The 22394-nt window shown below is 43.8% G+C and overlaps 1 protein-coding gene across 7 annotated transcripts in view; it reads left to right on the forward strand.

Annotated features, from left to right (window-relative positions):
• The window catches only part of MME (membrane metalloendopeptidase), a 493355-nt gene that overhangs the window by 191065 nt on the left and 279896 nt on the right, over window positions 1-22394 (forward strand). For all 7 annotated transcript variants that reach the window (XM_078667833.1, XM_078667832.1, XM_078667829.1 and 4 more), the window contains 3 exons: window positions 13975-14055; window positions 14136-14231; window positions 14339-14457. In XM_078667833.1, coding sequence (XP_078523959.1) covers window positions 13975-14055; window positions 14136-14231; window positions 14339-14457 — 296 coding nt within the window. The remainder of the gene's footprint in view (window positions 1-13974; window positions 14056-14135; window positions 14232-14338; window positions 14458-22394) is intronic.

Below are 22394 nucleotides of genomic sequence, written 5' to 3' on the forward strand. Positions count from 1 at the left end.
ATTTAGAAAATAATCTGATTAGATTGTAAATAATTCAAATGTGGCAAACGGGTTTGTAATCGTACTTTACGTAAATTGGAACTACTCATCTGATTTCAAGTATGTATTAGCCAGAAAACAGACTATGCAGGGTTGGAGGTCTAGATGACCATGGAAATGGTAGTGGGTACTTATACACTGCACTATATTTAAATGAGGTCTAGACCAAGAGACTCTATGGTCCAGTTGAAGGCAGGAGCCGAAACGCGTAGACCGTCCAACTGATGCACTTTTCTTTGCACATGGTGTGTAATTAAAAAATCGTGAAAGAAAAACTGCTGCTGTGCCGTGTCTTTATCTGCGGAAATCGTGAGAAAAGAAGTTGATGTGACATATATATTTATAAATGTCATGGGAAAGATGCCTCCCTTTTGACATACTATGTGATAGATTGTGTTCCTCCCCAGAGGAGGGGAGGTGATAGAGAGTCCCTGTTGCGTAAATTAGAGACGCGTTACATCATTCTCTTGGATACTAAAGTACCACAGGGCCTGAACACAGGGGAGGACTGCCACACCTATCTATAGTATTGTCTGTCCTTTGAGAATTGCATCATGATATCTACTGCTAAACTGTAACCATAATTGGAACAATAATTTTTTAACTTGTACCCTGGACGCCTTCTGAATTTCAATGTAACATTTTAATCCACTGATTTATTAATTTTTTGCACTTTACACTGTAGCACTTTATGCCATCTGGATAAATTTTGCACTAGATATGTAATTTTGCACATAAATCACCTGTACTGTTTACCCCATACATTGACGTAAATGATAGTGGGGTTAATCCCATATAAACCCATAAGTCATATGCATCATTAGGACATGGTTTAAGTGACAATATTTATAGCTTTTAACTTTTATATGCTATTTTAGAGGTTTTAGTCAATATTGATAAACTATTGTCGTTTAAATGTATGCACACAAAGTTTGACTTGTAATGTGGTTTATTAATTTTGGGTTTTAGTATGTATTTTACAGACAGTGTACAAAATCAAATTGGTTTATTATGTGTTATATTGTGCAAATTTGCAGCATTCAGGCTGTAATTTAATTTGTGTGGAAGAAACACTATGGGAAATAGTAATTCTTCCATTTCCATAACATGTGATGGCATACTTGCACTTTAAATGGGTGACTAGCCCTCGTGACGTTGTCATGTGATCAAGGCTATCTCTAGCCGAAACGCGTCATGGCGGACTGGTGCTGGGTCTAAAATTCAAATAAAATAACTTTGCACCGCGCTCTGGGTCTCGCTGGTTCCTGTTCGCTTGTGTGGGTTAATTGCTGCGCTCGAGGACTTTTTGGAACTTTACATACCTCATATATATATATATATATATATATATATATATACATATATATATATATATATATATACACATATACTCACACAAACATACATATATATATATATATATATGTATATATATATACACATATACTCACACAAACATACATATATATATATATATATATATATATATATATATACACACACACAAACATACATTTATATATCCACACATACACAACATTTTGTAAACTACGGAGTGCGTCAGAATCCGTCGCCTCCCCAGGGAAGTTGTAAGGAGGTGCAACAATGAGAAATTCTTCTATTTCTCCTAATTTTTTCCTTTTTCTATGTGTGGTGCATTGTGTCCGTACCTTGCACTGCTTATTGTCTGCTCACTGTTGTGCTTTTTGACAGGATGTATGACATTACAACGCATGCTTTTACATCGCATGCTTTTACAACGCGGTTTTTACAACGCATACCATTAAATCGCATAGTGCTTTTAGGCGCTTGATAGTGAATTGTTTAATTTACTATTCCATCTCCAGTCCCCGTGGATAGTAGGGAACGTGTTGGATAGTACATTAAACCTATTCCCTATCCTAGAGCGCCCCCCAGTGCAATGCGTTGTAATAGTTTGCATTGTAAAAGTTGCGTTGTAAAGGCACTGCGTGGTAAAAGTTGCATTGTAAAGGTTGTCTACCTTTTGACAGCATCCAACCAACCCCTGAGTAGTGGCTTACACTACCCAACACCCATCCAGCACAGGCGTCACTGAAGATGTGACCCTGGCAATGAAAGGGGCCGGGCGCACGTGCCCATAGCCAGTCCCACAAACTTACTCAGTGTGTCCGTGTGGTAATTATGTATGCATGAGGGACCGGGGTCATTCCAGATTACATTGTTCTGTGTACAGCATGCACAACCATGTCACCGCAGACAGTGGTGTGGACCTGGGACTTGAAACCGTGTTGTACCTCCCTGTTCAAATTGTGTGACCTACTCCCCCGCAGTGTGTGCCAGAGGCAGCGGTCAGCAGGGGCCCACAGCCACATGTGGTAGGCATGCACTGAACAGAGGCAGTGGCACCAGTGCAGTTGTCTGTAGTGTCCCATCACCTCCGTAAAGGTGAGCCTTGTCTCCTCCGGACTGAAACTCCTCTGCTTGCGTACTGTGACATGAATACTGCCATAAAGATATCAAGATTCAGCTCCAAAAGTGCAACCTAGTTAGCCGCAGTGTCGGCCGGAAGCTGCGTTCAGCGCGGGTTAACCACTGTCCCGCCATCTCCTCCTGGATTTCTCACATGACGTCAGAATGGAATGTGAATTAGATTTGTGGCAGAGGTAGTGACACCAGAGCTAAGCGGGTGTGCAGGCAGCGAGGAGGCCGTGTCCTGCCTGTGAGGGACTGCATTAGATTGGTGTGAGACCTGCAGGACCGCAGTGTAGTCCAAAGGCCGCAGTCAGCAGGGGCCAACAGAAGCGTATGGAGGGAGTCACATGCACAGACTTGGTGGCACCACAAGCATTGACCAAGCCATAGGGTCTGGCTTGCATTTTGAGTTCAGAAAATGTCAAAGACACAAACAGGCAGCCAGTTGCATGGAACAGAGCATGCTCAAGCTGAAAGGGGCTAAAACAAAGGTATGTTTAGCAGACTTAAGCCTCTTCACTTATACACCTCTGAGGATTCACCGTAGACCTAATTGATTAGAACAAAGGATAACCTAACTCCAACTAAACTTGGCAGTATAGCCCAGGTCTGTGGTCTAGAAATCATTTCTCCAACTTATCAATAGTGAGTGCCATAAAGTGGCTGTAGTATCCTTGAGTATCATATTTTGGGCTTCATCGGTGCCTTCAATACAGGTTCTGTGATGGTGCCTTACCTTTGATCAGCATGTCAGCCAATCACTGCGGTATACACATGTCCATTTTCCTGCCAGAATCATATATACATATCTGCCAAAAGTCTGCCTCCCGCCCCCATGCTGTGCCCACACTGCAGCTCACCAGCATGTGGGGCAGCGGGGTCAAGTGCACAACTGCACTGGGAGAAGCGGGAAGGCTGTAGGGTGGGGGCCCACTGTCACAGCTTCTGGGAAGCCTGAGAGACAATGGGCAGAACCCGCTGAAGCCAAGTCTGGCACAAGAGGAAGGGTGCCAGTCACTGCATACACTCCAGTGGAGGCCCAGGATAGTGTAGTTCTAATGTAGCACCTCCCCAGCTGAGGTTGTGTTTCCTTGTGGCTACCATCACAGGGATCTCTCCTATACTCTCCTTCAAACAGCATGGTTCAGTCCGGCTCAGTCAAGACCGCCGAGTCCACTGATTCCACTGAATTTTGTCCAAAACTCAGGTGAGCGGGCAGTGGTTGGTGTGAGCAAGGTGCATGGTCAAGCTGCAAGGAAGGAGCACTAGTGTCAGCAGACAAGTCAAGATATTTATTGGCTTTCGCTGAATAGGTAGCCCTCTGAAGGGTTGGGGGCCCCCTGGAGAGTTGGGAGACCCCCTCTGCCACAAGGGATGTAGGGGCCTGCATTACACCACTGACATCTCCTATTTAAAGTTCTATAATGTGACTTTTGTACAATAGCTCCACTGCTTGAGCCATGAAACATAGCTCATCCTCTTTGTTCTGGCCTATCCACCATTTGAAGGAAAAAGGAGCACTAATCCATGCTCACATTTTTATTTTTTAGCGATTTATTTGCCTTAGAAGCAATTTCTTGTTTTCTTGTGCAGCCTACAAGCCTCGTTTATCACTTCCTAAACCATCCACTATGCATTTCAGCATCCATGCCTTAAAAGGAGGTATTCTTGCGCTTGCAAGGAACAATGCTCCAATGTATATGAAGAATAGCCAAATCACCCCTAGACTTATGCTCACTTTGGCCACATCAAAAGATCAAATTGGTCCATTAGAGATAGGTTTTTTTGTCCTGAACTACAAAAGCGGGAGAGCTTTAAGGAAGCCTTCAGGAGGCCTTTAGGAGTGATCAAGGATTGACCCGGTGACTGATGTATGTCAGCTAATGAAAAAACAAAAACTGAGAAACCAAATTGGAGGAAACCCAATCTTGGAAAACCTTTTTGAATGAAAAATTATTTTAAGGAAATACAAATAAATTGAAAATGAAAGAAAACATTTTATATTAAAGATAATTTTCAGGAATAATCCAATATGATAATAAAATTGGGTGAAGTTTAGGGGTAGGGAGAGGGTTTTGGGTTCAGGCATTGGTGATGTTTTGAGATGATGAGGGATTATTTGCAATAAAGAATGGATGGAGTTTAAGGGCAGAAAGAATTGTAGTGTTCTGGATTGGATGGGGTTTAGGGTAATAAGAGCTTATTTGAGTTCAGTGATGGCTGGAGTTTAGATGTAGAAAAGGTTTTTAGGGTTCAGGTATGGATTGTGTTTGGAGAGTGAGTAGTTTTTAGAGGTCAAGGATGGGTGGCCTTTAGGTGTAATGTAAGTGTTTTAGGGTTCAGGATGTGTGGAGGTTACGGGCGGTTAGGGATTTTAAGGATTTATGGATGGATGGGATTTAGGCCTGGAAACTGATTTTTAGGGTTTAAGAATGAGTGGCGTTTAAGGGTAGTGGGGGGGTTCAAGGGTGAGGGATCAGTGGAGTTAAAAAGAAGAAAGGGCTTATAGGGTTCAGGGATAGGTGGAATTCAGGGATGGGTGTAATTTAGGTATAGTGAGGGTTTTTAGGAATTAGGTATGTATAAAATTTGGTGGTAGAAAGGGCTTTTAGATTTCAGATATATGTGGAGTTTATGGCTCAGGGATAGATGTAGTTTAGCGTGGTGAGAGGGGTTTTTTAGGGGGCAGGGATGAATAATGTTCACAGGTTATGAGGTGTCAGAGGTGGATGGGGTTTAGTGATGGTGGGGTTCAACAAATTAAAAGCATCTGAAGTTGGTGCCTGTCAATGTAAAAGATTAACATTAGAAATAATGTCTGCTGAAGTACAGTTCTAAAAAATAAATACCTCTAACTAAAATGTTTTGGAAAATATGACCTGCAACCATTGCATTTACATCTTAAAACTAAGCAAAGCCAAGTCAGAAAAAAGACATTCTATGACTTCGTTTCTATGAGCTAGTAATTGACATTCTCTCACACACTTCCATTCAACAGTTTAGTTGAAATGGTTTCTCACTAATTGTATTCCAGTAAATTGTTTTAGGGTGGAATCACATAAAACCCCTGGGGGCACTCAATGACGGCCGACATAGTGCTGGCAGGCTGTGCTTATGTGTCTCAAGCACTGTGGGTTGGGTCCAGGGCCGGACTGGCCGTAGCGGGCACCGGGCACTCCCCCGGTGGGCCACACAGGTGGTGGCCAGTTTTGGGCCCCTCGGGGCCGTTTTTGTTACGGGGCCGTTTTTGCAGCATAGCTGCAAAATCGGCCCTGTAACAAACTCAGCCGAAAACCGGCCATGGCAAAGAGCTCAGCGGAACCCCCAACCCCCCTGAGGAGGGGGGGGGGGCAGCCGAGCACTTTTCTAGGGCCGGTATTGGTTCCCAGTCCGGCCCTGGTTGGGTCCCGTCACCTCCACAATGATATGTGCAGAGTAGGCACCACCTATGCTTTGGGGACTTTGGACCACACGTCTACAAGCTGGGGCCTCAGATGTACCCATCCACAGAGCCTCAGATGAATATTGGTACTCAGTGACTGAGAACTGTACACTCTTTTACATTTATCCACACAGGGTCTTTGCACACTTGTGTGGGAGAAGGGACGCTTTTGGGGATAACAGTAACCTGTGATTGGCATGCACATGCAGGCAGTTGTGGCATGTGTGCATACATGTTGCCAAATGATCATTGTATGCCTGCTTTGACTAATGTGGTCCCTAGGTTTTGCTGAAGGTGTGACATCAGATCTGTTACTCAACTGGGGCCTTATTACATGTTTTGATGAGTTCCCCCAGTAGCTCTGGATGGCAGAGATGGTGTGGATTACAAGTTGTATCCTGATGTCCCTTTGGAATAGCTACCGGGAATCTGTAATTGTGATCCCTATCTTTGGTAATTCCATAAGTTTTTCCTTGTATTTCAATCAGAGACTCCACTTACTTTCAGGCCGAATAAATATTAATGGGAATCTCACAATGAGTTCCTTGGTGATGTCACAAGCCTAATGAATAACCTAACATAGATCACACATAGAGGCAGTGAACATATTGTTCTCGATAAAAGCAGACCATTCCACCATTTTTTTGGGATTCGCTCTCATTTCCCAACTATCTGAAGTTGGTGAAAATCCTGCTTATTTGTCTGTATTCTCACAGAAAGATGCCTTTTCTGTGTGCCCAGGAGGTATATGTATATAAAAAGAACTGACAGGGGAACAAGCTGGGAAAGTTATTTCAAGTAATTAATATTGCGTGGTTGGTTTCACTGAAACCGAACACACCTCATGTTAAATAGCTGCACTGATTGACAAGGGCCTAGCTTCAGGGGGAGTGTTTGGTACACTCCCCTAATAAATGTATTTTCTGATGAATAGTTGGGTACATGTGCTTTCAGTCAGGTATGGTGAGGTGACTGTCGGATTTCACCTGCGGGGTGTATATAACTCAAACTGACAAACACAGGCACACACACACACACACACTCCCTCTCATCTCTATTTTGAAAGTTCTAAAATGTTTTATTTTACAAAATGTTGTTTCTTTTACTGAGTACTCATACTATTCTCCATCCCTTTCCCTTTTCTGCTGCCCCTCTCATATGCCCAGCTTGTCATATAATGTATTTTGACGTTTCTTATGCCATTGTGACTGTTGGCAATCTGAAGTCCAGCCCCTCACACACACACACACACACACACACACGCACGCACACGCACACGCACATCTTACTGAATAAGCTACGTCCCTTCTGATTGACAGGGTGGAACATGGTGGACAAAGGATTTCAAATAAATGCTCCTTGATAGAAAACTCTTCTGCCAGGAAGAATGTGCAGTTTTAGTGAAACATCAACAAAATCGTTCATGTCTCCGGACCACCTCTGTGTTGGCATTTAGATGAGGTGAACGGGGGAAACTGCTGACCACAATTGAAATTCATGGCGACTGCAAGGTGAGCATCGTTTCAGACAAACTGTCTAAAAGTATGGTTAAATGATTAAACCACAACTTTGTAGAGAGTGCCAGGGTAAATTCTGTATTCTGAATCATTCTCCATGATTACAGGCTGAAAAGGCCTTCAGGTGCATGTTGTGTACTCTGATTTATGACTGCCCGCATGATTAAGCAAAGTAAAAGGGCTGGCATTGTGCTGACTCAAAAGTATGGGAACCCACAATGTTTGTGTGAATTAATTCGATGCTTTTCATGAGAGGGAAAACTATGGGGGATTCATGCCAAATGTGCGAGGCTAACATAATACATCAAGGTAAACAGGATGAAGAACGAGCTAGATACATAAGCATCAGTTAAACTGCATATGCAATTAGCAGCCATTATATGATCTTTCCGGCGGGCTATGAAAATACCATTTTATATCGCCACGGGGTAGTGAAGGCTGTCCGCGCTGTCTTAGCATTCAGTGAGATCTGGCTCGTCTGCACTGCTGTTTTGGAAATCTAATACCGTGGAAATTCAAACTTTAAATGGGTAAGAAGCCCGGCTCGCTGGCGTGGAGCCGGGCATGTAATGCGAGTGCCTAGTGGGCCACTTTTGGTAAGCAGAACTGGCGCTGCGGGATGAACCAAACGCCGGGTTACGGCGCCCGATGCACAGACAACTGCTATAGAAAATATTGCATAACTTTGACTGTCCTTTGACAACACTCTCGTTAAACTGTGGTGTTTGTAAACTTTTTCACTTAAGATTTATGCAAATACAATTGTAAGTAATTATTTATTTTTGAGAAAAAATGCGTTCCAGGCTTTTTGTAGTATTCGTGAATAACAAACTTTTCGGATGAAAATAACATGAATTCAGTTCTGAAAGCCAGAAATCCGGTATAGAAAGATAGGTACATATTGACCTGTAAAGATAGTCCCAACACAATAAATGTGTAAAATGTGTCCTTTATTCAAGTTGGTCTTCACACCCCAGCTTGCTCGTCCCTGCTTCAGACCTAGCTCCAACATAACAGCAGCTCACTTTTTTGAATCTATACATTCCAGACTGAGCTTAGGAACCAGTGGGCATATTATCAAGACTTGGGATAAAATTATCGCCCCTTTATCGGCTGAAAACTGCCGATAAAGCGGCGATATTGGGCTTGATAATATGCTCTATGGAATTCCAATCGAAGCCTATGTTAGATGTGAAGACATCTAACATGGGCTTCGATTGGAATTCCATAGAGCACATTATCAAGCCCATTATTGCCGCTTTATCGGCAGAAAACTGATGATAAAGCGGCGATCATTTTATTTCCTGTCTTGATAATATGCCCCCAGAGGATTCCAAGACATTGATGACACAGTGAAGATGTTCTTAAACAGGCTTACAGCAGAACACATTACAATGGATTAAACAACAAGCATAGAATACCACAGGACCCTCCCATCATATAGACTCAAAAACTTTAAATAGTGCACCAGGACTGATGTGGAGTTGTATGTGCACAAGTGCACAGGAGACTAGTAGTCATTTAATTTCTATGTCGGCTAATTATGCCTTGAAGTAATTTTGATTTTTAGCTTACCAGATACCTATCAGTGTTTAACTGCAATCCTCCTTCAGTTTGCTTTCCATTCAATCAATTAATGAATCAGTAGATTTGTAGCGCGCTATTTGTCAAGCGTGGGGGTATCCAGGCACTGGCAGGGACCATCTAATTTGCCAAATAGCCAGGTATTCAGAGACTTTCGATACTTTGGAAGAGCTGGGGAGGTCTGTAGATGAAAGCGTACCTCGTTCCATGTCTTCGCTGCTAGGTAGGAGAAGGAGCGACCTGCGCATATGCTACATTGGATGAGGAGGTGAGGTTTAAAGAAAAGAACGCTAAGTAGAAGTGTCTGGTAGGCTGATGGAAGTTCAGGTAGTGGTTCCAGTAGGTGGGTCTGCAGTTGCGTAGGGCCTACCATGCATGGGTTAGGAGCTGGAACTGGCCTATTTTCTGTACAGGGAGCCAATGGAGTTCCCTGAAGTAGAGGGTGATGTGGGTTAATCTAGGGAACTTCAGAACGTGTCTAGCTGCAGGGTTCTGTGTGGGCTGGAGCTGGAGGAGGAGGTAAACTGCAATCCCTGCGTAGAGAGCATTGCTGTAGTCCAGTCGGCTGGAGATGTGGTCGTGGGTGATGTGGGCCATGGTGCGTCTTCAGCTTTCTGGTAGCCAATAGAATATCTTACGGAAAGCTAGAGGAAGAGACAGAGTTGACCTGAGTGACCATGGTTCGCTTGTTGTCCAGAATGATGCCTAGGTTCCTTGGGTGGTCACTGGGGGTAGGAGTAAGTCCGAGTCCTGAGGGCCACCAGGATGTGTCCCTTGGAGAGCTTTTGTTTCCTAAAATCAGTACCTCTGTCTTCTCCATGTTGATCTTCAGTTGTCCAGCTGGCAATGTTTGTCATGCAGATTTGGAAGTTGGTGTCTTTGATGAAAGTTGTGGAAGGTGGTGTTTTCAGATATGGAGAGGATTAGTTGTGTGTCGTTGACATGAGATATGATGTTGGGTGTGTGAGTTTTGGCTCGCTGGCTTGAGGTGTCATATAAGTTTTGACGAGGCTGAGGCTGAGCAAGGATCCAAGAGGTACTCCACAGATGATTTCCTTGGGTTCGGCGGTGAGAGGGGAAGGAGGAAGAGGGAAGGTGGACTTGTTGTGTTCTTCCAGTGAGGAAAGAGGCAATCCATCTGTGAGCGGCTCCTTGGATAACTATGTTATGCAGCCTTGTGTTGAGTGTGTGGTAGGAGACCATAGCAAAGGTTGCCGAAAAAGCAAGGAGGATCAGAGCCACAGTCTCTTCTAGGTAAAGTAGGGCTTGGATGTGGTCAGAAGCCTTGATGAGGTCTGTCTCGGTGCTATGGTTCAAGATCATGATGGAGTGGGTGTCCTGTGGGGCGAGCTGGTTCTAATCGGTTAGTCGGATGTTTGTGTTTGAAGTTGGGCCATTGTGTTGCTTAAAGAAGTTGGTGGTCTTGGGCTGGGGTTGGTAGTTTCTATAGATGTTGACGATCTTCGTGGAAGAATTTTGCAAAGTTGTCGCAGAGTTCCTGTGAGGGGGTAATGTTGATTGTTGCAGCTGAGGAGTTGGACAATTCTTTGACAATGTTGAAGAGTTCTTTGCTGTTATTGGAGCTTGATTTAATACATTAGGCTAAGGCCTTTTTCTTTGATTCTTTCAAATGTCTGCAGTAGACATTGAGGGCTGTCTTGAAGATGGTCTTGTTTATCCTGTTCCTGCTGGTGCACCATCTCTTTTTCAGTTAAAAGTGTTGTTTAGTGGTCCAGATATCTACAGTGTACCAACTAGCCTGCTTGTGGACCTTCTGTTGGTGTGTTGCTGATAGGAGAAATGCTGTCGGTGCAGTAGGTGATCCACTTTTTAAAGTTTATTACGTCCTGGTCTAGGTTGTTGGAGGAGATGGGGTGGATGGTGTTGAGGGCATTAGTCCAAGTTTCCTTTGAGACTTTGCTCCACCTGTGGTGGGGGGCAGACTGGTGGGGCAGAGGTCCATGAGCTATTGATGTTGAAGTGGATGATGGAGTGGTCAGTCCAGGTGAGTTCCGTGGTGTGGTTGTATCTGATTCTGTCGCTGGAGGTGAAGATGGGGTCTAGGGTGTGAGCTGCGGTGTGCGCAGTGTTGTGGATGATTGGGTAAGGCTGGTGCTGTTCATTGCAATTGAGGGGGTGGGTAGTGTTGATGTCATTGTGGGCTTCAAGATGGAAGTTGAGATCACATAGGAAAATTTAGTTGTTGGAGTCTATGGCGAGTGGGGTGGTGAAGTCAATGATGAAGTTTAAGAAGGCTGCACATGTGCTGGAGGACAGTAGGCGAGGGTGCCCCTGATGGTGGTTTTGCTGCCTGTTTGGAATCAAAGGTTGAGGTGTTCCATGGCTGCGTTGGTGTGGTCTTTAATGGTGGGGCTCTGGATGGAATCCTTGTGTATGATGTTGATCCCTCTGTCAGGCGTGTTGATGCAGTCATTGTGGGTGATCTTGTACCCTTCAGGTATTGCGGTGGCAATGTCAGGTGTGGAAGAGGATTTGAGCCAGGTCTCGTGAGGAAGAGGAAATCAGGTGTGAGGGTGGAGATAAGGTCTCAAATCTCAGTTGTGTATTTGCATAGCGAGTATATTTTAAGAAGGGTACATGTGAGTTTGTGTTTTTGTTCAGGTGGTGTCTACGGTATGTTGGGGGTGAGTCTGGTTGGTGCTCTAGTGTGTGTGCTGTGCAGGTGAAGTGGCAGTGACAGTGGGTGCAGGGGAAAGGTACTACTCTGGAGCGTGGGTCGGCATGGTGGCAGTGTTTGTTTCAGCGTCCTGGGTCGAGTGTGTAGAGCTCAATGATGATGTATCTTCAGGGGTGGGAGGGCCAGGAATTGTGGTGGTGGGTGCGGTCCAGATGCGTATGGGTGAAGACGGGCTTGCGGCCTACATTAAGTATATCCTAGGGTGGGCAGGGCTTCTGTTGGCATGAAGAATGGTGAGTTTGAAAACCCAGGCAGCAGCAGTGTCACTAATTCAGGCTGGGGCAAGCAGGAACTGGAGGCCAGAGGCAAGTGGAAGTGTAGGTGTCCAGGTGCTTACTGATGCTGTCACGCTATGGCCTGCATTAAGTAGGTCCTGAAGTGCGTGGGGCTTGTGTTGGCAGGAAGAACAGTGAGTGGGAACACCCGGATGGGAAAACCTGTGTTGCGGCGTTGCCATTGGATCAGGCTGGAACATGATGGAACTTGAAGCCACAGGCATATGGCAGACTAGGGGTCCAGGAGCCTACAAGTAGATGTCGGCAGTAACCCCACTGATATTTTGGCAACTCTTTTTTTATTGCAACATTTTATTGATTTTATCGCTGAGACACATCAATAAGTAACAAGGTCACAACCATGTGAATGAACTTCATAAAGAAACATCAAATATTCACACAGAAGACAGCCTGGTGATCAAATAATAAAAGTTAATTACTTCATCACAAAATTCCCTGTCTCCCCTTCAATTTTGAAGCTGATGCAGATGTTTCATAGGTCTGAATTACTTCATCTAGAGTTTGGAGTCAGTCTCTGCACTGTTTGAGGAGGATTCCGCTGTATTGGCACCACTCTGCTTATATTTTATAGTGTTACTGCAGACACCGTCTAGCTGCATAAATGGGAATTTGTTCATGACTCATAAAATAGTCTAAACCCTTTTTCAATCCTTCCAGGGACTGCACTTTTCCATGCTTTAGCAATGTGCCTCTTGGCCACAGCCAGTCCCAACCACTTCAAAGCTGCCTGGCATCTACTACTATCATTGTCTGCTGTGACATGAAGGAGTGTGAATTTTAAATCAAGGGACAGTCTCCATCCCAGTGCGTGCTCCCCCTCCCAGAAGGGAAGCAGTTGTGCACATGGAGAAGCCGCATCTTAAATAAAAAAAAAATGGCACTATTAGAAAGATGGCATTTTCCAGCCTTAGTCATTTGGTGCCTTTGGTTAACATGACTGGGGATAGATGACAGCTGAGCTTTGTGTATTCCTTTTAGACAGCTATACATAATAGGGAGCTTAGGGATGCCTGGGTGGGCTATCTCTGGCAGGATAGGAGGGAGGAGCTCGGCACAGCCCAACTTACATTTGAATAAACTTTGTCCTGCCTCCACGCAAAGGACTACATACCACCTGTAGATAGTCTGGAGCCAGGGTGAGGCAGTCAGGGCACCTGTGCACTTTAAAGGCATGTCTCTAGAAGCTTCTCCCACTTAAAAGGCACAGCTGGGTATAAATAGTGGACCACAGATGCCAACTTTTCAGTACACTTCTGGACTTGCAAGGAAGAATGACTGCTGTGCGGCTGAAAGGAATAACACTTTGCTGGACTGATACTCTGAAGTATTTCTCCCCTGCTGTGCTGAAATCCTTTTTGCCGCCCTCTTGCCTGGGTGAGGAGGACTGGGCCTGCATCTCTTGAACTCAGGACTCCAGAGTGACTCCATGGTCTAGTAGGCTGGCCTTCTGAGCCTCTAAGTTAAAGCTGACTGCTCTGTGCCAAGCTATAAGAGAGCCGGAACACGTTAATTTAGGGTTGGCTTGTGCCTCACCCTAACAAGGATTGGGGTTGCTGCTTGGCCAGGGCTCATACCCCGTCAACCAACAACTCAATTTTTTACATGCACATTTAGTAAGCATGATCCGCTGCTCATGCTAGCTGTTTGTGTTTTGTTGTATTTAGTGCTTTTTCTTAGTGAAAAACGCATCCTCCTGTCCAAAATGGAGCATTTTTGCGCTATGAAATAGCGCTAAACATAGCCTTCTTCTTCTTGCATAACTCACCAGAATATCATGGAATTCCTGAGTAATTCCGCATGATTAGGCTTCACAGCATTAGTTTTCTCTCAGCCCTTACATCAACACAATTTGCAAACATTATAAGAACTGTTAAGAAATACTAAACCGATGTTTTATTTAATTGTCATTTGACTATACCTTAGGGTTATCTGCTTTTATTTCAGATGTTCTGGAAAAACCCAGCAACCAAGATATAGCCGCAATCCAAAAAGCAAAAACGTTGTATCGATCCTGTTTAAATGAAAGTAAGTTGCTAATACCATCAATTTATTTGTGAACCTCCAATCAGTTGCTTCTGCAACTAACCCATGCCATTGATATACAGCCCAGATTGATAGCAGAGGAGGAGCGCCCTTAATCAACACACTCCCTAGGGTTTTCGATTGGCCAGTAGCAACAGACAACTGGGACACAGTCTATGGTAGGTAACACAAATTCCATTGAGTTTGTTTTTGTCAATTGTAAACACTTGCAATTTAATATTGAGATTATTCATCACATGGATACATGCAATCCATATTTTCTCAGGTGCCACGTGGAGGGCGGAAACGGCGATTGCAGAATTTAAATTACAACTTGGAAGACACATACTTCTCAGTTTCTTCGTTGGGACAGACGATAAAGACTCGAATCGGTATATAATTCATGTAAGTTTATACAAATAGCAAGAATCGAAAACAGTTGCTCTCTTTTGAAAACTTCAAAAATGATTACATAAAAATTGTGAGATCTGTGTGGTCTCAGCTTAAGTTTGACGATGCAGAAAATGAATATGAATGTAGTTATCAAACAAGTATAAATGACATATGACAATGACGCAGTTCCCCATACATTCATACTTCAAGGATGGATGACCTATTTTTAAATTCAATTTTAGCAGGCATTTTTTTGAGCTACCCAGGTTTAGGGGTTTGTGTAAGTTCAATTTCTTGTTCAAATACAATTTTTTGGAAGCATGCATCTTTTTTTGAATAAATCCAATCTTCTGCTATATTTGACGTTCATGTTTTTGAAATACTAATGCAAGGATGTGGCCTCAAAAGTTATAACACGAGAAAAGAGTAACATTTAGTTCGTTTTTTTCGTGCTTTCGTTTTCTGGCTTCACAATACACTATAAAAACTTCACAGTTATTCTCTGGAGTCATAGAGCACATACACACACATGTATCTGTATATGTAGGACTATTACATTGACGTTGGGCAATCAAGCGTTATATTTTATAAATGTTTTAAATAAGCCATTTATTATTTTTAGTTCAAATATGAGAAGAATGTAAATTAGTTTCTCTAAATGTTCTTTCAGTTTAGTAGTTCCTCTAAAGCAAAGGTCTTCAAACTTTTGGATGCCGAGACCCCCCTGTCGACATTTTCAGGTGTAAGGACCCCCTCATGACAAAAATGTCCAAACCTGTAGGCAGAATCTGCACATGCATCAAACTCCAGCTCTGGTCTAGGCAGCACAACAAGTTTTGGTCCCAGAGCAGGAGCGGGCAAAAAGCCTGGATTCATGGTTCTGCCAGTGCCGCAGGTTAACAAACGGTTTCCTAAGCCTAAATACTCAGGGGCAGATTTACAAGCTCCCTGCGCCCCCACGTCACTTTTTGTGACATAGTGGTGGCGCAGGGGGCCCCTCCATATTTACAAGGAGATGAAAAGCCACCCTGCGTGACTTTTCCTATCCTTGTAAATATGGCACCTTCACATGCAGCACTGTACGTGGAAGGGGAGTTCCATGGGTGTTGCTGTGGGTGTTCCCACGCAACAGCCATTGAACAAGACACATCTACATATTGACAAGAAATCGTAAATCTGGAGATGCGTGTCAATGCTACGCCACCCTAGAGGTGGCGTAGCGAGGCGCAACGAGGAGAAATTTTTTCATTTCTCCTCATTTTTTCCTCTTTCAATGCGTGCTTCATTCTACAGCACGCATTGAAAGAGGAAAATGCCTGTAGTGATTGTTTTTATGCAGGAAGGTACACCTTCCTGCACAAAAACAATCTCCCCACGACACAGGCGTCTTGCATCATGGTGCAAGGGTGCCTGCGCCGGCGCATGGCTGAAGCTTGTGCGCCAGTGCAGGGGAAGGACAGAGATGCAACATATTCTATGAAATATGTTACATCTCTGTGCTTTCCAAACTAAAGAGCACGGCGCATAAAAATGACTTGCTGCACCGTGCTGCGTTACTTGCTGTAAATCTGCCCTAAAGTTCTTTAAAATTTTTACAACTCCAGCACATCCACAGGACCAAATTCTCACGAGTGCCGAGATGCAATGTGACTTGTATATAATGTTTTTATAAGATGAATTATTCCTATAATAGAAATTGGCAAAAGTGAAAAACATTTTGGGGCAGATTTACAAGCCCCTTGCGCCACTTTTGCGTCACTTTTAACATGGGAAAAGTGAAGCATAAGTGGCGTAAGCGGCTTGTAAATCCGCCCCTTGGTGTAAAGAAAAAACCTTTTAAGATGTATGAATGTCTTTTCTGTTCTTGATTAATTTATTTGTTGTTGACCTGTGACATTCTTAACTTCCTGGAGTTTTATTCACAGCTACCACTTGATAAAACTATTTAAATGTAAGTAATAGGCAGAGTGGGGGCCCAGGGGATACTGGAACCAGAAAAAAAACAAAGCCTCTGTAACCAGTTTACAAAGGCATGTAAATATGCAAATGGCCTTTAACGACCTGTCAAAAACTCGGGTGTGCTGGACATAAGACTCCAGACACTGCCCAGCCCACAGAAGCTCGAGCTGCAGTGCAGCAGTCGGGGCTGAGACACAGACGAGGAGGAGGGGGGCTGAAGCCCTTGTACTTCTATGGGCCTGGGAAGAAGTTTGACTGGGAATGCGTGACCCCCTTTGTAACACTCCACGCCCCCCCTGGGGGTCGCGCCCCACAGTTTGAAGACCCCTGCTCTAAAGAGAGATGGTAATTCTGCACACACTACAGCAGAGATGCTGAACCACAGTCAATGAACATGGAAGAGGTAGTGAGGAAAACCTAGCTTCAATTTGTTAAAGGAGTGTGGATCTTAAAAGATAAGTCAAGCATGGGCAAAGTACGTCAAGTGAGATAGGAGTTTCTTAGAACCGTAGATTAAAATGGAGTCCTGTTTCAAAATGTGTACAGTTCACAAAGAAAGGTGCGTCAGAATGTGCTGAAATGCGAGTTGTAACCCAGGCTATCTTCCCTCAACCGGATGTTGTTATCACCCTTTAGGTAAGTCCAGGTTGGTGCTGCTCTATCTTTCAGGAAGTGATAATTACAAAGGCTTCTTTCACCCACTTCAGTATTTTTCTGGTTCTACATTGACATCAGTTTGCGTCAGTAGTCGGTCTTGCTGAGACTTAGTGGAGCAGAGCAATATCCTGGGGATCCTACTAGTCAAAAAGAAAGAGGCACAAAGTAGTCACTGATGTGTGAATCACAGCCCAACTATACCAAGCAAGCATAGCTCTCCTGCTGGCCTAGAGCATCTGACAGAAGCAAGACAGGTTGATGGCGATGTGGCAAAATGGTGCAATAAAATACTCAACTGAATGGAGCCAACTTTATCACTTCAGTACCCCCCTACTGCCGAAAAGACAATTACTCTCTGAACATGGAGTGCGATGAATGCTACATAATGACTGACTTATGATATCTAATGTTGTCATGTTTAGACCCTTAGCTTTGTTTTGGTCATTAAAGCTCTATGCACTTCCCTGTTCAGCCTTTTTTGCTTGGGGTGATCAATAAATATACAACGTAATAGTTGTTAGTAGAAAATGCAGCTTGCCATAGATGCCATAATAAGCCGCAGTGCAGGATATAGTTACTAAGAAAGGGAAAATACAGCTTATTTGTATTTTGTTAGTTATGTGTTTATTTATTAATTTTTTTATAAAGTTCAACTCAACCAAGGAGGAATCTCTGCACTGTACAACAGAAGAACAAGCCAATGAGGTCACCCTCATACAAAGAACCAGTTAACCACCAAATGAGAGTGTATGAGTTAGCCTGTGTATTATAAAGTGAGCACACTGAGAAGAAGTTGTAAGACTCTTTTATTCAAGTCATACACCACCACAGGTTTCAGTCAGCTGGAGTCAGCTGTAGAACCTTAAGGTGACAGTTCAAGGGGGACATTCCAACTGTGTCAGGACAGGAGAAGGAAAAGTAATGTTCCAACATGGTAAATTATAACACACCTCCCTTGGCAGGGAGAGATAAAAATGTTAAACACAGTAATTAAAAACATATATAAAAAAGTGAAATAAATGTAAAACAAGGAAACATACTAGATAATAAACCCCACACAACCATGATATCTCAAAGATATCACCAGTAGGACCCCAAGGGAGGCACGGCCAGTACACATATCACCGTAGTAAATGTGTGGAAAGGAAAATTAAGAGCACTCCTCATGTAATGCCTTAATCTCTGTGCCATCCAGGAGAGAATGTTTTTCTCTGGGATCTTTTGGGAAGGTTTAGATTGGAACACATGTGCAAACCCCTTGTCGCAGGATCCCCTGCTGACTCCAGAGTGGAGTTGTGGTAAATGATGTTATCCATACCCCAGGTTTGACCATTTTCAAAATGAACTACATTTCTCCACACCCTGGGTATTCTTAATGGCTCAGATTCCCCAGAATCATTCTTTCTCCGTGGTTTGGGAAAATCCACTCAGACCAACTATCCTTCTCAAAATTCTCGAATTGTTACATGTTTGGTGATATCATATTTGTATTTGTATTTATCGTGATGCTGGGATACCTTCCTAGATTTTACACTCCTGTCCACCACACACCCACACCCTTCTCCCGTAGCCATGTAGCAGACAGTTTTGGTTTGGGAGTTCAACTTTTAAAAAATGCAAAAGGAGAAATTCATGTGTTACAATTGGGTGCAGTACGATATGCCCACACGGTATCTTGAAGGGCAGGTTTGGCAGGTGTGCCCATCACTTCAACTCTCTGCAAACATTCCTTAACCATACACTTCATTATTCCGACTAGCCCATTGGCATGTGGGCAATACAGCCTTCTTCAGCCCGGCTTGCTTGATCCATCACCACCCCCTTTTGTACCGCTTTGGCCGCCATAAGTGTGGCAGGGTATGCTCAGACGTGAGTCCCTTGCTCACTTTGCCACTGGATTCAAGCAAGCCGGGCTGAAGAAGGCTGTAATGCCAGAAACCGGTCCTCGGAAGCTTGTTTCCAGTCCAGGGAAGGCATGGCTTGGCAGTTCGAGCTGGACTGTTCCCATGAGGCACAGGGTCAGACTGATTTGCATATAGCCATGTCTGAACTGGGGTGGCAGAGTGGGCTAAAGAACGGTGATGGATTAAACCCAGAACTTTTGACTGGCTGTGAGTGTTTGATTGGTTCAGATGCTCCGTCCATCACCACCCCCTTTTGTACCGCTTTGGCCGCCATAAGTGTGGCAGGGTATGCTCAGACGTGAGTCCCTTGCTCACTTTGCCACTGGATTCAAGCAAGCCGGGCTGAAGAAGGCTGTAATGCCAGAAACCAGTCCTCGGAAGCTTGTTTCCGGTCCAGGGAAGGCATGGCTTGGCAGTTCGGGCTGGACTGTTCCCATGAGGCACAGAGTCAGACTGATTTGCATATAGCCATGTCTGAACTGGGGTGGCAGAGTGGGCTAAAGAACGGTGATGGATTAAACCCAGATCTTTTAACTGGGTGTGAGTGTTTGATTGGTTCAGATGCTCCGTCCATCACCACCCCCTTTTGTACCACTGAGTCTATTTACGACATTTATTTACAGACATTCATGTTTGATTTCCATACAGAACTTTGTCTTCACACCTACTACCAATACGCTGTGCTTTGGGGTGCCGCGTTTCTTTGCCTATGCCTCATAGCCTTGAAAAAGTCAGTTGGACGAAACACGTGTCGGCTGCCAGTGTGTGTGTTTGTATTTGAACCCCTGAGAAGAAAAAATTAAGAGAACAGAACAAAGAGAAAGAAATACCTCAATGGACTCCCTTTGATTACCGTATTGGTCACTGCCTATTTTACAAAATGGACTAATATCTCTGTGTGCCATGGCAAATGTGCATGTCATTTGTAAACTCTACAGAGACCCCTTTCTTTAGAGTTTTTTGTCTCGTTGAGGATGGAAGGAGACTTATTGCTTTGAGAGCACCACATTGTACAACATAGATACGCATACAACTTTCCAGTTGAACTACCGTGCAGAGTCTTCAGCCTAGATACATAACCCATAACACATCTTTCCCTATACAATATTATAAAGTAGAAATAACTAAAAAGAATTAAAAAACCAGTCAACACATGAGTGATAATAAAATGCAAAACATTACTTCTAATAAAACAAATAACTGTCAACAGATGAACCCAATAATGTCATAAATTAAGACACACCGGTCAGAACCTCAACCTCCTAGTAAACTCCCTTCTAGTTGAACTATGATTGGGCCTTTCACATGGAACAGATCCATCAGTGGAACCAACATCAAATGCAGTTTTATCTGATGCTTGTAAGCTGCCATTCCACTTGGCCAGCCTGAACATACTCCACACATCACCAGAATTCAACACTACTACATTCTTCCTCACTTCAGTGACCCATAAATCTGGAGCGGCCCTTCTTTAAGAATCTTAGGGGCATATTATCAAGGGGGTTTATCTCCGCTTTTTTGGCTTTAAAAGCCAAGAAAACGGAGATAAAATTATCTCCCTATTACCAAGCTGTCGCTAACACCAGTTAGCGACAGCTAATAGGAGATAGCGACCATCTTGGGCCCCGCTTTGCATGTCAGTGATATTTATCACTAATGACATGCAAAGTGGGCGTGCCAAGATGTTAGCGACTGGAAACAGTCGCTAACATCGCTATCTCCTATTACCAACTTTTGGAGATATTCGCGCTAAGCGCGAATATCTCCAAAAGCTAACACCTGCCCTGAGCAGTTCTTAGCCATGTTATCCAATGGGAGGTGGATAACATGGCTAAGAGCAGTTGCTCGATAATGCATGAATATCGCTGACTTTTCAGCGATATTCATGCATTGCGGCCGTTTTTTATCGCATTTGCGATAAACCTTGCTAATAGCAAGGTTTATCTGCGATAAAAATCGCCGATTTGCGGCGATAATTTTTGTCTCTAAACAAGTTAGAGACAAAAATTATCTCTATTGGTTGGTAATATGCCCCTTAGTTTCCTGATCAACACTTCCTCCCCCACTTTCCAAATCCTGCTTTGGGCACAATTCTTTTTGTCAAACCTGTCCTTGTATTTCTCCTGGCGAGACCTTCCTTTGGATAACAATTGCTCATCCATGTGCTCCACCCTTGCTTCTCTCTCACCCAGGCTTAACTATGCTGAACTTAGCTTATCATGCAGTTTCCTGCCCCTCTAAACAGAAAAATGGAAGACCAATGACAGACAGTTGGGTGTGTTATGATTAGCCCACCATGTCTCTCTGAGCATGCCCTTAAGTGAGGCCTTAGTTTTTAATACCGTTTGTGCGAAACATTTGACCAATTTGTTCATGCTCTCCGCTAAACTGTTAGCTTGTGGAGAATATAATGCTGTCTTATAATGTGTAATAGACCATTCTTTGAGGAAAAGACACATTTCTTGGGAAACAAACCGTACCCCATTGTCTGTGATGAGATACTTGGGGGTACCTTCTCTTGAAAACTCCACAGACAGAAATTCATGCACTGTTTTAGTATTAACCACAGGCACACATTTGGTCACTACCCACTTGGAGGTATAATCCACCAACAGAAATACATACTGCTCATCTTGCGCCAATAGTTCAAAAGGACCAGCAATATCTAACGCTAACTTGGACTAGGGTTCTACAGGAATCGCCACTGGTGACAAAGGAGCCGTACGTGTCCCCTTGCTCTTGTCCCTGTTGGCACACTCCCAGCAATCTTTCACAACTTCTTCAATTTGTCGGTCCATTGCTGGCCACCAATACTGGGGTATTGGTGGGGTATTTTTTACCCCACCAGGTGGTATTACTCGGTTACCCCTTAACAGCTTCTCCTCGATTTCACACAATTCATGCTTCACATCTAAAAAACCCTTCAAGGAAACTGGCACCTCCTTATCCTCTGACCAACCCCTTACAGTAAACTCTTTGATCATTTTTAAATCCCTGTCCACTTGGCATGCTAAGGAACATTCCTCCGCATTAACAGTTGATTCACACACCCACGCCACTAAAGAATTATCAGCCTCCTCCCCACTCTGGTTCAAAGGCATCCTTGATAGGCAATCAGCAACTAGATTCTTTGGGACAGGCACATCCTCTACTTTAAAACTAAACTCAGTTAAACCTTCCATCCATCATTTAAATTTAGTCCTTGGAGACAAGTTCTCCACCTCTCTACATGTGAAGATCTGACAGAGTGGTTGGTGATCTGATCTGACTACAACTGGTATACCCCACAAATGGAACTTAAAATGATGAACTGCCCAGTAGACAGACAGTGGTCCTCACTCAATCACAGAGTATCATTCCTCTGCTCCCTTAAGTAAACGAGAAGCAAAAGCTACAATCCTTGGCTCACCATCCACAGTCTGTGCGAGC

This window comes from Lissotriton helveticus, chromosome 11, assembly GCF_964261635.1.
Source record: "Lissotriton helveticus chromosome 11, aLisHel1.1, whole genome shotgun sequence".
Lineage (NCBI taxonomy): Eukaryota > Metazoa > Chordata > Amphibia > Caudata > Salamandridae > Lissotriton > Lissotriton helveticus.